General features: G+C 23.7%; 1 protein-coding gene across 3 annotated transcripts in view; it reads right to left on the reverse strand.

Moving 5' to 3' along the window:
• Nucleotides 1-2,547: 2,547 nt before the first annotated feature.
• ChAT (Choline acetyltransferase) overlaps nt 2,548-16,124 on the reverse strand; it is a 76,451-nt gene continuing 62,874 nt past the window's right edge. Inside the window, exons 4-12 of one of the 3 annotated variants that reach the window (XM_031916050.2) lie at nt 11,000-11,172; nt 9,603-9,783; nt 8,438-8,612; nt 7,015-7,244; nt 6,292-6,503; nt 5,908-6,030; nt 5,535-5,718; nt 3,340-3,540; nt 2,548-2,897 (exon numbers count right to left, since the gene is read on the reverse strand). In XM_031916050.2, coding sequence (XP_031771910.1) covers nt 2,688-2,897; nt 3,340-3,540; nt 5,535-5,718; nt 5,908-6,030; nt 6,292-6,503; nt 7,015-7,244; nt 8,438-8,612; nt 9,603-9,783; nt 11,000-11,148 — 1,665 coding nt within the window. In that variant the 5' untranslated portion in view covers nt 11,149-11,172 and the 3' untranslated portion in view covers nt 2,548-2,687. Of the gene's footprint in view, nt 2,898-3,339; nt 3,541-5,513; nt 5,719-5,907; nt 6,031-6,291; nt 6,504-7,014; nt 7,245-8,437; nt 8,613-9,602; nt 9,784-10,299; nt 10,433-10,999; nt 11,173-16,124 lie in introns of those variants that run through there. The other 2 variants (XM_031916049.2, XM_086910157.1) reach the window with 2 other exon arrangements.

Genomic DNA, 16,124 nt, shown 5'->3' on the forward strand with positions numbered 1-16,124 from the left:
TTTTTAAGTATTTCATTGCTAGATAATATTATTATGATTTTTTATAGTTGTAAGATACTTATTCCTAACATAGATTCATTGATAATATATTTTAATAACTACATATTGCTGAACACTAAATATATAAAAATTGGAACTATCAGTAACATTATAGGTAAGCATAAGAAATTTGCATATTCATTTTTCGACGAAAATATTTATAATATAAAAATGATTGAAATGTTATTTTTTGAATATATTTGTAACACTAAATTTTAAATAAAATATTTAAGAAATATTTATGAAAACAAATAATTTTCTAATTCAAAAGATTAAATTAAAAAAATTGTTGTATTTTGTATTGAAAGTATTGAAAGTGTATTGAAGAAACTTTACTAAGTAAACTTTTCTTGTGAGACAGAATATTATATTTCAAATACATGTCCTTTCATTTCAATTACATGTATAAGGAGTCAATAAGATATATACATCATGATACACATCATAATGAAACGATAAAACAACAATAAAATCCATAGAGAGCCAACAATAAAAGAAAATTTCAATATTTTTAAACATATTAATATATCTTTTTTAATAAAGCTATATATTGTAAGTAAATATCTTATTAACATTTTTGTAATTCTTAGAAATAGTTTTTAAATATCACTAACTAATCGTTCAATTACACTTAAGGTTATATATCATTATAAATCACTTAAAGTCACATGGTTAAACCTGTTAAAGCACCGATAGTTCAACAATGTAGGTTACAACTAATGATTAGAAGTTAACTATTATTCAAGGTGCGTTATTAAAAGTAGCATAATTGATTTTTCTTAACAAGACGAGTTAAATTATTACATTTCGTTTTTTTCTGCGAAAAAAAGTACATTTATATGATTTAGAAATTAAATATCGTCTTTTATCATAAAAACTATTATATTATATAATGATTTCAATAACGTATATTGTGTTATCATTAATTTATAATTAAAATCAAAAGCGATATGAAATTAACAAAATTGTTAGATTTTAGAGGAAAGAAACTTCCAGCGCTCGGACATTACTGTATAAACGTTCGAGGATTTTCGTAACATACACAGAGGACTAGAGTTTTACAATAACTGATTGATCTAAGTACATAGTTGTATATTGCCTACTACACGCAGCGACTACCGTTTAAACATTTTCGTTACAATTTGTTCAGGCTAGGTCGCCAATTATTAGATAAATATTTGTACATGTGTTTTTTTTTAATAACGGAGAACGAGATTCTAATGATTTGCATGATTTGCAAAGAATTGTTCAACTTTATTAATAATTAAATGTTACGCAGATAACTATGTATTAATTAACTAGTAAAGTGATTTATAAATGTGATATCTTCATTATATTGCATGTACTAGAAAATTTTATTAATTAATTTATAATTTATTAAAATAAATTATGCCATTTTATGAAAAATTCTTTGTTCTCTTATATTCAAATAAATGAAATATGTATGTAATGCAAAAATAAAATTTTTTTAGAGAAAATATTATTTTTAATGTATAAACTTAAGCGAAAATATTCTTTATATTTGAAAATCAATCTTTTCAATTATAATATTTTATTATTATTAATATTTAAAAAAAGAATAAAACAAATTTTATTAAGTTATTAAAAATTTAGAATTTAATATTTTATTATTATTATTAAAATTGTTTTATATATATATATATATGTATATATATATATATAGTACATATAAGTAATTCTTTTTAATGAAAAATTGAATACAAAAAATACAATATTTTCCAATAGTTATTTTGTGAAAATATTTTATTTTGTGAAAAATTTTCTTTTTTAAATGGCACAATTTATTTGCAATTTTTATTCGCAGATATATAGATTTAATATGAATAGAGTAAAAAAAAAAAAAACAAAGCAAAGCAAGACATAAAATATTGTTACAAAAATAAAGAAAATAATATCTATCCTGAAATATTAAGTTTATTCCTGAAATATTAATATTAAGCTAAATAAAAAGTTATTTTTTTTATTTTTAACAAAAACAATATTTTTTATAATTCATATGTAATATATAAATTTGTAATATATAAATCTAATAATAAAATGTATTCGTTGAAAATAGATTGTTTAAAATGAATCTAAAAATGATAACTTTTCGTTAAGATATTTAGATATGTATACTTCTTTGTATATTTATTTTTTTTTTTATTTAGAGATAATATCTAATAAATTGTGCGAGTTCAAATACTTACGTAAGTATATAGTAAATTTTAAGTAAATCTAATGTAAATATATTTCTTGAACACCTACTATCAATTCTACGATAAATACTTTCATAACAAGCTCAAATGCCTCGTTTCGATATGATTTTCAATTTGGAACATTTTTTATTCCTAACTAATAACATTTACTGCTTAATTATCGAAAAAACTAGTATATCTATATGTGAAGAATTCATTCGTGGCAAATCGACACAAATTGATTAATTAATATTTTATGTAATATACTTTCTATGTAATTATCTTATTTGTATTATTCTAAAAACAATAAATATAAAGCAAAGCAAGACGTAAAATATTAACAATTATCTAAAAATAAAAAGAAACTCGTTTTTTTGCAATTATTGCCTTCTTTTATAATTAGACAGTATGAATATTTTCCTTTCAAAGTTAATTTATTCTTTAATTGTCCGTTTATCTTTGATTTGCCTTGTTCAACATATCTGCCATATCTCGCAAGCTTTGTTCGAGCGTTTGAGCGAACCGTGTTGCGTTTGTTTTACCATCACTATGAAAAGCGGATACCGAAAATATGAAACCATTGCTTCTGAGATTATAAGCGCAACCATAACCATCTGGAACAACTGGTCCGTATCCAATGATAGCATCATTTTTCGAAGTTACCTGAGAATTCAATGATTTTTGTCAATTATATTTAAAATATAATATAGATATATTAGAATATCGATTATACGAATTAAATAGAAGACAAATTTTTACGAATCAGGAAGAATAAAATGTATCGTTATGAAACAAAATTAAAAATTAAATAATTTTCAAATATGAATATTTATTGAAATTAATTAATAATTAATAATATCGAAATTTATTTTATTATAAAATCTTGTAATTTTATTCTATTTAATAAGAATCAATACTATTTATGAAATTATCTTGATAAATAATTATGATAATAATAATGATGACAATGTATTAAAAATCGTCTATATATTTATAATCATCATGTACGTAATAATAATCTTTTTAAAATGAGTTAAAAGAGTTAATGAAGTATACACAAAATCTTGAGCATCGATTAATTATTGATGATTAATTAGATACTTACCTGTGATGTCGAGAGAGCAAAATGATTGACTATCTTATAAGCTTGATCCGTGAAGATATCCGGAATCGGTTCTCCAACTTCCTGCGCGGCATAACGAAGTCCCATTAGATGGTTATCAATTCCATAACCATTTATGTTATCATTCATTTCCTTAGTTTGTCTTTGTACTGCTAAGTCGAATAACTCCTTGATTCTTTCTTGCTGAAAATATAAATGGACCGTTTCATTTGCAAATAAATGTAATATATATAATATATACTGTTCAAAAGTTTGGAAACAGTCACATTTTGTATATATTGTATATATAAAAGTAAAAATAAAAAGTTATTTATAATAAATTTTTATTGACATTGAGTACTTTAGATTAAAGAAAAACCAATAAACAAAAACTTTTTAGAAATTAAAAAAAAATTTTGTTTCATTAAAATTTTTATTTAAAATTTCTTACTGTTTCTAATTTGGACAGTGTATATTTATTATTTATTTTCATTCATGCTAAATTAATTAGATATATATATATCTTTATTGTTTTAACTGAAAAATAATAATAAAATAGTAAAATTTGTATATATAATTAATATATGTAGTATATAATTAATATAATATAGATTGTAGAGAATAATATAAATAATATAAAATAATATAAACTATTACAAATTATTGTTGATTTATATATTATTTAAAAAATTATTTGAAACATTTAAATAGTAGTAATATATTTATATTGCGAAAAAGAAACATAAAATGTGTTGGAGAATATTATAATTTATAAAGCAGTGTTTTTAAAATAGATAATTACAATAATTATGTTACAAGCGAGAGAAAAATTTCAAATTAAAAATACCATTTAAATAGAAATACTTATTCTTAATTTCATGCTGATAAAGTACAATTCTTTGCATACATGTATCTCGTATTTAACAATTAAAATTTTAAATATAAAAATCGAATTCTATAACGTTTTAATCGTATTTTTTGTATTTTCAAAATAAATTTTTTTTGTGTCATTTTGTTAAAAGATATAATAATAAAAAGAGAAAGCATTGCTTTTTAATTTATTTATAATAGGAATATATATAAGTATATACAATATATATATAAGTACATATATATGCATATATGTTTCTTGATAATAAATCAGCCAATTTTTTATTGTTTGAATCATGAGATTATTTATTGTTATGAATTACGAGATATTCTGTATACAGTTTTATAGAACGAGCGTAACCATGGAAACATAGGTTGTATCACCGTATTAGAGTAGAAAACTATACAAATGGAGGGAATGAATTTCATTATCGTGCATTTTCTCGTGTAATTCTGGAAAACGAGATGGCTGAAATAACATCGTGATAAACGAGAAACAACAATCAACTAGCTGTGCTATTTTCCAAACGAGGGTGAATCGTGGAAAGAAAGCAAACGATAAACCCCTATGAAATTCGCCAAGGCCACTCGAGAGATCGTGCAAATACTTGAATGGGAAAAAGAACATTGGCTGATCTAATTGATTCCCTTTTTTTTTATAGTATCTTTTTTTTCTTTATAATTTCGTTCTTTTGATAGTAGATTTCTCTTATTACTTCTATATTATTTATATTTATATTTTATACTTATTTATATTATTTATATTTTATATTTCATACTTTCTTATTTTTTCGAATTAATAATGTGTAATATATAAAAGAAAAATATATTTATTTATTATTAGCGAGATAAGCTATAAGTACAATTATAACAATTTTATATCACTATTTTGTTTGTTCATTTTGTAATTTCCTATATTATATATATATTTTATTAAATGGAATTGAATCTGAAAGAAATAAAAATATAATTCTATTTATTCTCTCATTCCCTCTATAAATACAAAATTTCTTTCAAATTAAATTTATGAATATGTATCATATCTAGTTTTCACTTCATTTCTAGAATTATTTTCTAGATAATGAAAAAAATCATCTTGTATATAAAATAATATATGATCTCAGATTCAGTTTCAAATTTTTTAATCAAAATTCTACGGATATAAAAAAAAAGATTATGCAATATGGAATTGTTTACGAGAATTAATAAGATGAATAATAAGATTTTTCGAAATTATCTCGCCTTCCAAATGTTATTCCACCTTGTTATAAAAGACAAACTACAAAATACAGCCAAGTTTCAGTTACACTGTAAATGGTGAACTGAACTCTTTTGGTGCCTTCGTCTTGGATGTTCTGTTGAGTGGCGGTTTGACTATCAGGATCTCCTTGGCACATTGCTTTCGCCCAGTTTAGAGCTTCGGGACTAGCCGCTCTAATACAATCAACTCTTCCTAGTGCAAATCTTCGAATACCCGCGCTTTCATAAGTTGCTACTAAATTTCCATGCAATCTACATGAAACAAGAAATATTTAACATTAAATAGAAGATATTTAAATATTTAACTTCACAGAAGATTTAAATTAAAAAGTAATAAGATTTTGCAGATTTTTTATAATAATAAAATATATAAAATTTGTATCTTTTTTTTTTATATTTTTAATAAATGCATATAATAATATTCATTTAAGAAGCACTCACCTAAAATGTGTAAATTGTAGTGCTAATTGTATGTAAACATCTGGACTAATTTTGTGTGATTTAATAAATTCCTTCGAATATTCTTGGAACCACAATATGCAAAGATCCAAATCTTCCACTAATCTATATTGTTAATGTAAATATATGAAATATAATTTGAGAAAGATTAATTTAATTTAAATTTTAAGTATATTTTAATATAAAATATATGTGGACAAATATATTATTATATTTTATAAAATAAATATTTATAATTTTTTTTCTCTGTCAAGCTATAAAAATAATTATCTTGAGGAATAAAAATCTATTTTCTACATTTCTTGTCTCTTTTTTTTCCAAACTTCCTTAGTTATCTAATGTATATGTAAATATATTGTGACTTACGCATCAAAAGATATCATTGCATCTCTGATATCGTTGAAACTTTGTTCAGATAGATGCCACTCAAGCTTTTCAGGTGCAGGCAAATGCGATGGAACAGTGTTTTCCTCGGGTGGCGACATAGCATCAACTTTTTCTGTTAATTCTTCGAATGTAATGAAAATCGCTGGACCTTCGCCAGCCGAATGTTCGTAGTTCATGCCCCACATTCCGTCCTTGACATTGATTGAATATTTGTCAAAAAACATAATTGAATAATATAATTGAATTTGATAAAAAAATCTTAAAACATTATTATATTAATTAAGATATTAATATATTATCAATTATTTAAAAATAAAATGATAATATTTTATTCGTGATATTTTGTATTATTTCAATTTCTGATTTGATATAAAAAGAAAGAAATAGAAAAAGATTTGATGTAAAAGGGGGAAAAAAATGATGAATTACAAGAAGCGTTTTTTATCCATTATAATGGAAGTAATAACTATATCCGTACAAGTATGTGTTCAAAGTTTTTTATTCACCTACGAAATGACAAGTCGACCTAGCAACTTGGATAAAAAAAATCGCTGGAATAGGAATAACTCACTCGAGCAGAAATAACATTTTATCGAGGAAAAGTTTTTGTTTCAATATTGAATTTGAATTTCCGTCTTAATCGTTGTGGGTATAGTTATATGTATAGTTATATGTACTTTATATAGATATATGTATGTATACCTTGCCGAGAATAGCGTGGAATGTTTTATCGAACCATCGGTTCGCACCCAAATGTCTGGAACCTCCGCCATGAAGAACGTGATGAAGTACATTCGCGTAATCTCGATCATCGATCCATCGATCTTCCTTCTTTAGAGGATTGTTGAATGTCGCTGGTAATATATCATCATCGATACATACCACGCATAGACATCTTTCCAACAATTCCAAATTATGTCGATTTTGTTCGTCTACAAAAAAATTCTGATACTCTTACTTTTTTGTTTCTCTCTATTCTGTTTTTCTTGTTAATTATTTATTACTACAATATTATTTTCATATATTGTTATATATTATTATATTATTTCCATTAATTTAAACATTGAAACTATTTACTGGTTCAATCATGTCTTCATGGTAATGTTTAGTCATTGGTAATTTTGTTATTAAATTAATGCTAATTAATGCATATTTTCTCTCCATTTGATAATATCCTATCCTAACATCGTTCTAAAAACTTTTTAGTATTTTATGTTACAAATTATACTACAAATCTCTTTCTAGTATATCTTATATTACAAATTAAAATATTTTTTATAGAATATTTAAAAATTATAATTTTTAAATATAACTTTCAAATAAATTAAGAATATATATTTTCTGAATATTCAATAATTTATTTAATAAATATTTTAATAAATAATCTTTTATATTTTTAATTATTAATTATATTAATAATTAATTTTTTTTTGCTGATTATTCTTTGTTAATTCTTTGTTAATTATAAATGATAATGATTAATAAAAAATTCGATGGATTTGATTTTTGTTCGAAAAGAAGAAAGAAACTCGATGTTTTATCGGGTCATCGTTAACTCGTTTTACGTTGATTCGATTTGTAAGTCGTAGATTGTCGTTGGGTAAGATCGGGTTAGAGGGCTAATGGGAATATTGCGAATATTGGCGAGAGCAGAACAGCCGTTAATTATGGCCTGGAAGGGTATATGGTGGCAAGGGTTGCTGGAAAACTTGCAATGAGATTACTTTAACTGCTTGTAAATGATATGAGAACACATATTTTCACTTGTGTATTCATTTAAATAATTCATAATATTAAGAGTAAATGAACATGAATGTTTTTTCTTTTCTTTTTTTTTATCTTTTAATAATGAGAGGAAATAAAATAAATTAATGATTAATTTATTTCAATTACAATAATAATTGAAATTATTTAAATAATAAAATATTTAAAATAGTTTATAAATAAAAAATTTAATAAAATTTACGAATTTGTTTTATAAGATTTTTATTTAAAAGAATAAAAAATTTTGTATGAATTATGATTCATGAAATTTATTTGTGATATCGTAATTATTATGGTAATATTGTTAAATTAATTATATTTAATATATTAATATTAGAATTATAGTTAAAATAATACGTACGTTTAAGTAATTCTTCCCTTGCTTTTGCCCAAGCTGGTCTTTTCATCGTTGTAAGGATACCAACTGGTGGAGTTCGAGGATCAGCTTTAGTTTCCATAATTTTTAAAATTTGTTGAGCCAATTCGGTTTCAGTTATACGGCCTCGATCAGGAGCTCTAACAGGAACGCTATAAAACTAAAACATAATTTCGATTTATATTAGTTGATAAAGTGATTAAAAATTTATGTATCATTAACTATTCGTCGAATAAAAAACTTAAAGATGAATAATTGATGATTGAAAACAAATATTTTATTACGAATATTTTATCGGAATTGACACGATACTTCGTTCGATAGGAATATTTCAGGATAGATTCTTGTAATCGTGACAATTGTCATTATTACTTAATAAACTTAACATAAGTTTCTTTTTCTTTATTTCTTTTTTTACTTTTCATTGTATATCTGTAATTATCTTATAAATATATTCATTTGAAAGAAATAAATCTTTTTAATTTTATAAATTTTTTTATATTTAATCTTTATAATTTTCTTCTTATAATTTTTAAAAATTTTCAAATTTTTTTAAACTTTCTATTATTTTTTAAATGAAAAATAATTTTGTATTAATGAAAAACATTTTGATCTAGAGATTATGAATTATTAAAAATAATATTAAAAAAATGAAATGAAATGTTCGTGCAACTTACTTAATGTTGTATAATTTAAAATAAGTAAAACGTAGATGTAGAACAAATAGAACAGTTGATTTCAAGTGGTGTTTCTGTAAAATAAATATAAAATGAAATGAAATGATGGAAAATGAAAGAACAAAGAATTTCTAAACATCGAAAGATTATTTATAAAAATTTATAATGTAATATACATACATGTGTATAATAAATAAAAATTTTAAAATGATATTAGATATCATTTAAAAAGTTTTTTATGCAAAGTCTTTTAATAATTTTATTTGCAATTGTAAATAAATAATATATTGATAAATTTTACAAAGAATACTTAATAAAGAAATACTTTTGGAAAATTAGAGAAAAATTGAATATTCTAATGTCAATAAAAAATCATAAATAATGGAAATAAAATAAATTTTTAGAAAAATGTATACATATTTCATTATAATTTCATATTCAGCTATAGCGTGTAGAATATTAAAAAAGCATACCAGATTGTGATGAGCTACAATGATGTGATTCCCAGATGTAGTTCTATCAAGAATAATTTGTTCATCACTGTTTGTACCTGGTCGTCTGTATATTCGATACATTTGATAATGCTGAGCCATACATAAAGGTTGCATGCTCTTTCCATCTTTCGATTTCACTTCATCAACATCCAATTCGGATCTACAATGAAAAAATATTATTAAATTATCTTAAATGATTTCGTTTTAAAATTCAAATTTCAATAGAAAAATTTGTAATTTTTTAATATATATATTTTTTGCTTTTTAATATTAATTAGAAAGTAATTAATATTTATGTTCTATAATTTTAAAGAGATTTTAAAGAGATTTGCTATTTACAAAAAATTTTGAATAAAATAAGAAATAGTAAATCTTTAGCAGTATGTTAGAAAAATATGATGAATATGGTATATTAGTAAATATCAATTACATTATTTAATTTTTTCTTTTTGCTTTTGACGTGTAAGTATGATTGAAAAGAATTTTTTAATAGCTATTAATAGAAAATATAATATCCTTTTCCTAGACATCCATTCATTCATATCATTTCAAATACTACAAGTTAAAGTCTACAATATTTAACAAGAGAAATTTTCGTTAATTCCGGAAAAAAAAAATAAGAGACATTCGAAGTAGTTCCTTGACGAGCGGATACAGGATACCGAGGGGTTTGAACCTTTCTGCAGGAGCATCCTTTGCGTTTTACTCGCGATGAGTCTCTTTACGGCCGTGTTCTATGGATCCTACAAGCCGGATTTCCTTGCAGACGTGCTCCCTCGTTAAATTGATTTCAGTGCGGCTTCTTTTTGTCCTCCACTCCGCTCGAATCACCGTCTCGAATGACGGAGCTCCTTCCTTCAAGAGCTCACGCGCCTTCCATATGCGTTCGCCTTTCTTCTATCTCGGTTCTGACTGGTAAGCCTTCGTGTCGACTACGATTAGCTTAGTCAGCTTCTTCCAAGTAAGAGGGTTACAACCCAGTTCAAGAAGATTTTTAACAAAGATTTCGTTTCATTTCTTTCCATTCTTTCAGTTTGATTTATATACTTACTTTTAAATAAATATAATCTAGTTCTATTATAAATTATATATTATTTATTAAATATTATTTGACAAGAAGATAAGATATCTATAGATGTTAAAAATTGCAAATTGTTTTTAATATCTTATATTGTCTATATAATATATAGAATTCTAATATTTATATATCAATTAATAATCAGAGATTTATTTAGCCGCTTATGATTGTAGTATAATTGATCTATTTATATTTTAATGATATTATTTATAATTAAATTTTTGTATATAAATGAAATATCAAAATTTTGTAGTATTCCATTTGTTTCAAAGATGATTCAAAGATAATATATTTTTACCTATCTAATATTTCTTGATAATTAAGTAGCTCTGTTAGAAATCTGGCAAGGAATATGGCAGCTTCTTTTTGGTTAATAAATGTTTTGGGCCTGGCTGCAAGGCCAGGATTACTATTAATTGGTAATGCCAGAGGCACAGACAGGTACATGTCATTTAACCACCAATCAGTTGCCTGTTAACAGATAAAAGAAGAATTTTTTAATTACAATAGTACACAATAGTATACATATAAATAAAATATAATATAATAAATAAATAATACATACAAATGATTCATAATATAATTATCCATTTTTGTTTGCAAATTTTTTTGAAGAAAAATTGATTGTATATATTTTTATTACATTTAATAAATATAATAATATTATAATATGTAAGAATAAATATATATTAAAATGAAATAATAAAAATATATATTATGTTATGTTTTATAGTTCTTTAAAAATTGTTTACCATTTTATCATTTTACGATGTATTTATTCGCTTTAATAATTAGTTATAAATGAGATAAACCACAACGAAAATATTCTGCTCTTGAACGAGATTTCATTGTTTAATCCATATTTAATGACGTGTCACGATAATCCTCGTTGAAATTTGGAAAAAGTGTCAGTTTTGACAAGTACTGTGAACAGCGATTATCTTTAAATTCCCTTCATTATTGTCTAGCAACTCATCTGGTATTAAATACCGAATGCAAAATATTATATGTAATATCAAAATTATGTATATATGATATTTACATACATATATGGAAGTCCATGCGTTATATCATTATATTCAAAATGTTAAAACAGTAAAGACAATCGAAAACAATCCTAAAAAAAATTCTTTAAAAGTTCCTATAGATAAATTGTTTTATAATAAAAAGTTTTTATATAAATTCAATTCCTACAATTTCTACAGTTTATTTTTGTTAATATTAACTGTTGATGAATAGCTTGAATATTTCTCAGTGACAAATACTTTCAATTCATTGAAAGTCTATAATTAAGAAATATAAATGCACATTATACAGTTATATATATATATATATATATATATATATATATATATATATATATATATATATATATATATATGTAATGTATATGTAATGTATAATATAGTAAAAAAATTTACAAACATATGAATTGCTTACTTCGCTTTAACGTCCATTTATTTTCGCATCCTGTTTTTTGTTGTAATCGTAAAACATCTTAGTTCCATATATGTTTTTCTCATATTCAATCGCTCGTTAGTAACAAATTCTCTTTTGATTAAATATGATGATTCAGGAAAAACATGACTCGATCATATTGCTGCACATTAACGTATAAATATGTTTTTCTAATGCCTTTCATTGCAAATTGTTTACTGTTCATTACCAATAAATTAAATTTTTTACACATAAAATAAACACATTTTTCATTATTAATACTCTTTTACAATAATTTATAATTATATATTATCTTTTATGGCAATAAATAAATAATTTAAAATACTATTTCTTTATACATATTATATTTATGTAATTGTTCTATTTTTTTTTTCAAGAGAGAAGAAATGTAAAAAAATAAGATAGATTTTTAAGTAATTTCTCACAATTTTATAAAACGATTCAAACTATTTATTTTATTTGAAAAATTTTTATAATTATGTGTTAAAAATACTATGAAATGATATCTAATAATGCCAGAAATCAAAGAACTATTTCTTATTCTTTATTTTATTATTTCATATTTATTTTCACCATTTTATACTTAGAAATGCTTATAAAAATTAATTTTGAAACAAATTCATAATATTAGCGTTATCTTTTATAATATTAAAGAATTCTTAATAGAGATTGAAACCTGATCTTGAATTCATGAAATCATAATTCGAAACATTACGAAGTTTTGAAACTTGAAATCCAGAATGCCTATTTTTTCTTTTTTTTTCATTTCACAAATTTTTTAAACTCACTCACAATTGATAATTAATTAATAGTAACAATATTTATCTTTTTTATAATTTGTAAAAAATTTTTATATATTTTTGAATATTACAATATATTTTATATATATATATATTTTTTCTTCTTTTTTCTTTTTTTCTTCCCGAAAATCTTTTTTTCCTAATTTTCCTAATACTTTCTCGCACAGTGATATTCGATATTTTCAAACATTGTTTTGTAAATAATAGAAATTCTGTTACGTTTCTTTCACTACAGTAGCTTTATAAACTGTTTATGAAATTTGCCGATAAAGTAGGTAAAAGTTGAAAAAAATTTGCAAATCAACGCCATCTCGCGTTTGGATCATCGAAGCTCCGACTCATTATTAGCATAGTAGAATGTACAAGGAGGTATTCGTGACGTCACAGGTAAAAAAGGAGAGTACTATTGTGCGAAAAGGACAGAAAATACGTGCCACTAACTTTGGTTATGCGGTTCCTGATACTATTTAATATATCGAGATTAATTAATTAATTTCTGATCTTCTATTAAATTTCTATATTTTTAAATTCGCATTTCAAAGCAGAAACTTTAAATATACTTTCACGTATCGATTTTAACATGAAATTCTTTGAAATTAATTATTTAATAAGGATTAATATGCTATATGTGAAATGACGTTACCGACACGTAATATTACATTGAAAATTAATTAATTTCTTATTTTTTATTAAAAATTTCTGTACTTTTAAACTTTCATTTCAAAATTAAAGCTTCAAATAATTTTCACATATAGATTTTAACCTGAATTTTTTGAATTAATTATTTATTAACGATTAATATATTACATGGGGAATGACGCAACCGATTCTTATTAATTTCTTAATAATTATGAAATTTATTTATAATTATGGATATATTTCGAACATTATTCTTTTCTCTATTTTCACATGTATTTTTTATTCATAATTTTATTGTTATTTGGAATAAATTAATTATTCATTACTTGATTTTGAAACGAATATTTGTCACTCAGATATTTTTTATAATAATCATTAATAAATAATTAATAGAAAAAGATTTCGTATTAAAATTGATATGAGAAACTTGTTTGAGATTCTAGCTTTAAAATGCATGCTTGAAAGTGCTGAAATTATCTGTAGAATACGAGTAATTAATGAATTTTCAATATGGCGTCTTCGATGTATTAGAACATATAACATATTAATCATTAATAAATAATTAATAGAAAAAGATTTCGTATTAAAATTGATATGAGAAACTTGTTTGAGGTTCTAGCTTTAAAATGCATGCTTGAAAGTGCTGAAATTATCTGTAGAATACGAGTAATTAATGAATTTTCAATATGGCGTCTTCGATGTATTAGAACATATAACATATTAATCATTAATAAATAATTAATAGAAAAAGATTTCGTATTAAAATTGATATGAGAAACTTGTTTGAGGTTCTAGCTTTAAAATGCATGCTTGAAAATGCTGAAATTTTATGTAGAATACGAGTAATTAACGAATTTTCCTTAAAACGATGGGAAATATTCTCTGTCCTTTTCGCACAATAATGTTCTCTTTGTTTATGACTTCGTATACCTCCTTGTATATTATGCTATGCTAATAACAAGTCGGAGCTTCGGCGATCCAAACGCGAGATGGCGCTGATCTCAAAATTTACAACTTTATCGACAAAGTGGATACCGTTTAAAAATTTACACTAAAATTATTATTTTTGCTAATTTATATTTCGTACATATTTTTTATATGTATTTTATTCATTTTATTGTATAAATGTTCACAAAATATTCACAAGTTATTCATATAAATTATTCTTTATCTCGATTTTAAATCGCAAAATAACAAAAAAAAAATTCAATGTTTAAGAATTTAAATAAACTTTTTAACATCAATCAAGCGATGTTTCCAGATTTCAAATGTTTCATCCTTAATTTTTAAAAAAATGTTTTCGCATTTGGAAAAAATAAAGCAAGTATTTGATTTATTTTTAAATCTTATTTCGAGCGCTTAGTTGCGCACAGCGCACAATCGCGCAACCAGCGTGCAACGTGATACGCTCGATGCGCGTTTTAAAATAATCATTTCGCGAAATCGATGGTTCAGGTTGTTTTTTTTCGATGTTTAATTTGTTTCGCATAAATTCGTTGCAAATATTGTAAATCGTAACATAAGACAATTTAAAATTTCTAAATAATTAATGAAACGAACATTTAAGAATAATTTGGAATCAATGTTTGTCATGCTTATATATAAATCTCTATTGTAATTTAATATATTTAATTATTAAAGAAACAGGATAAATAATAATTTCATTATTGCATTTAAGATATGTTCAAAATTTAATTGATAAAAAATATATCTTTTCACCGTTCAACTTGTTCGAGCTTTTCGTTTTAATTTAGAAAAAAGGAAAAATTCGCAATACTCTTAAGATTTATAATATTTCTATCTATTCAGTATATTTCATGTTAAATTTTTCTAAAGTTATTCATTGATTTTTTTTATAACTATTCTAAAACTGTCAAAGATCTATATTCCACATCCTCTTCACTTCGTCTAATCCAAACTTCAGTCGTTCGCGTAATTTAACTTAAATAAATAAACCTCAATCGATATTTTTTCATATCAACAATCGACTTTCCAAAGATGCTCCACCACATTATATTTTTTTTCATTCAACGTAACCTGGCTAAGTTTTTCTTAAAATTTTCCATCTGATTTCTGTTATTAATTCAAGACTTTGTTATAACTGTTTGTAATTTACTATTTGCAAGTGATACTTCATCCACGTGTTTAAATCTTATCGCAATAAAAATAGAAATTTAAAGGAAAGTGAAAGACAAGGCAAATTTTGACTTGAAGAGGAGTTAATTAACATCCCATGTAATAGGGTCATTCGAAATATTCACAAATATAAATGTTCGCATAGACATTCTTCTGGTTAAACTAAACAACACCAACAATCGTGTCGAGAAAGTATCGTCGCGCCTCGTGGATCATTGCATCATGCGCACCTGCATCGCAATGGGGATGCGTATTATAGGTGTAAAAGTGACATATAAAAGTATGTAGATCTACGCTCAGATCAGAGAAGATATCAATTTTTCGAGGAGAAGATCATGATCTTTTGCGCGTATATAACACGATTCATATTTCTTATTTGACATTGTGGAT

The sequence above is a fragment of the Apis florea genome, unplaced genomic scaffold (genome assembly GCF_048593485.1).
Source record: "Apis florea isolate Af1SG1 unplaced genomic scaffold, ASM4859348v1 contig_3170_pilon, whole genome shotgun sequence".
NCBI classification, from domain to species: domain Eukaryota; kingdom Metazoa; phylum Arthropoda; class Insecta; order Hymenoptera; family Apidae; genus Apis; species Apis florea.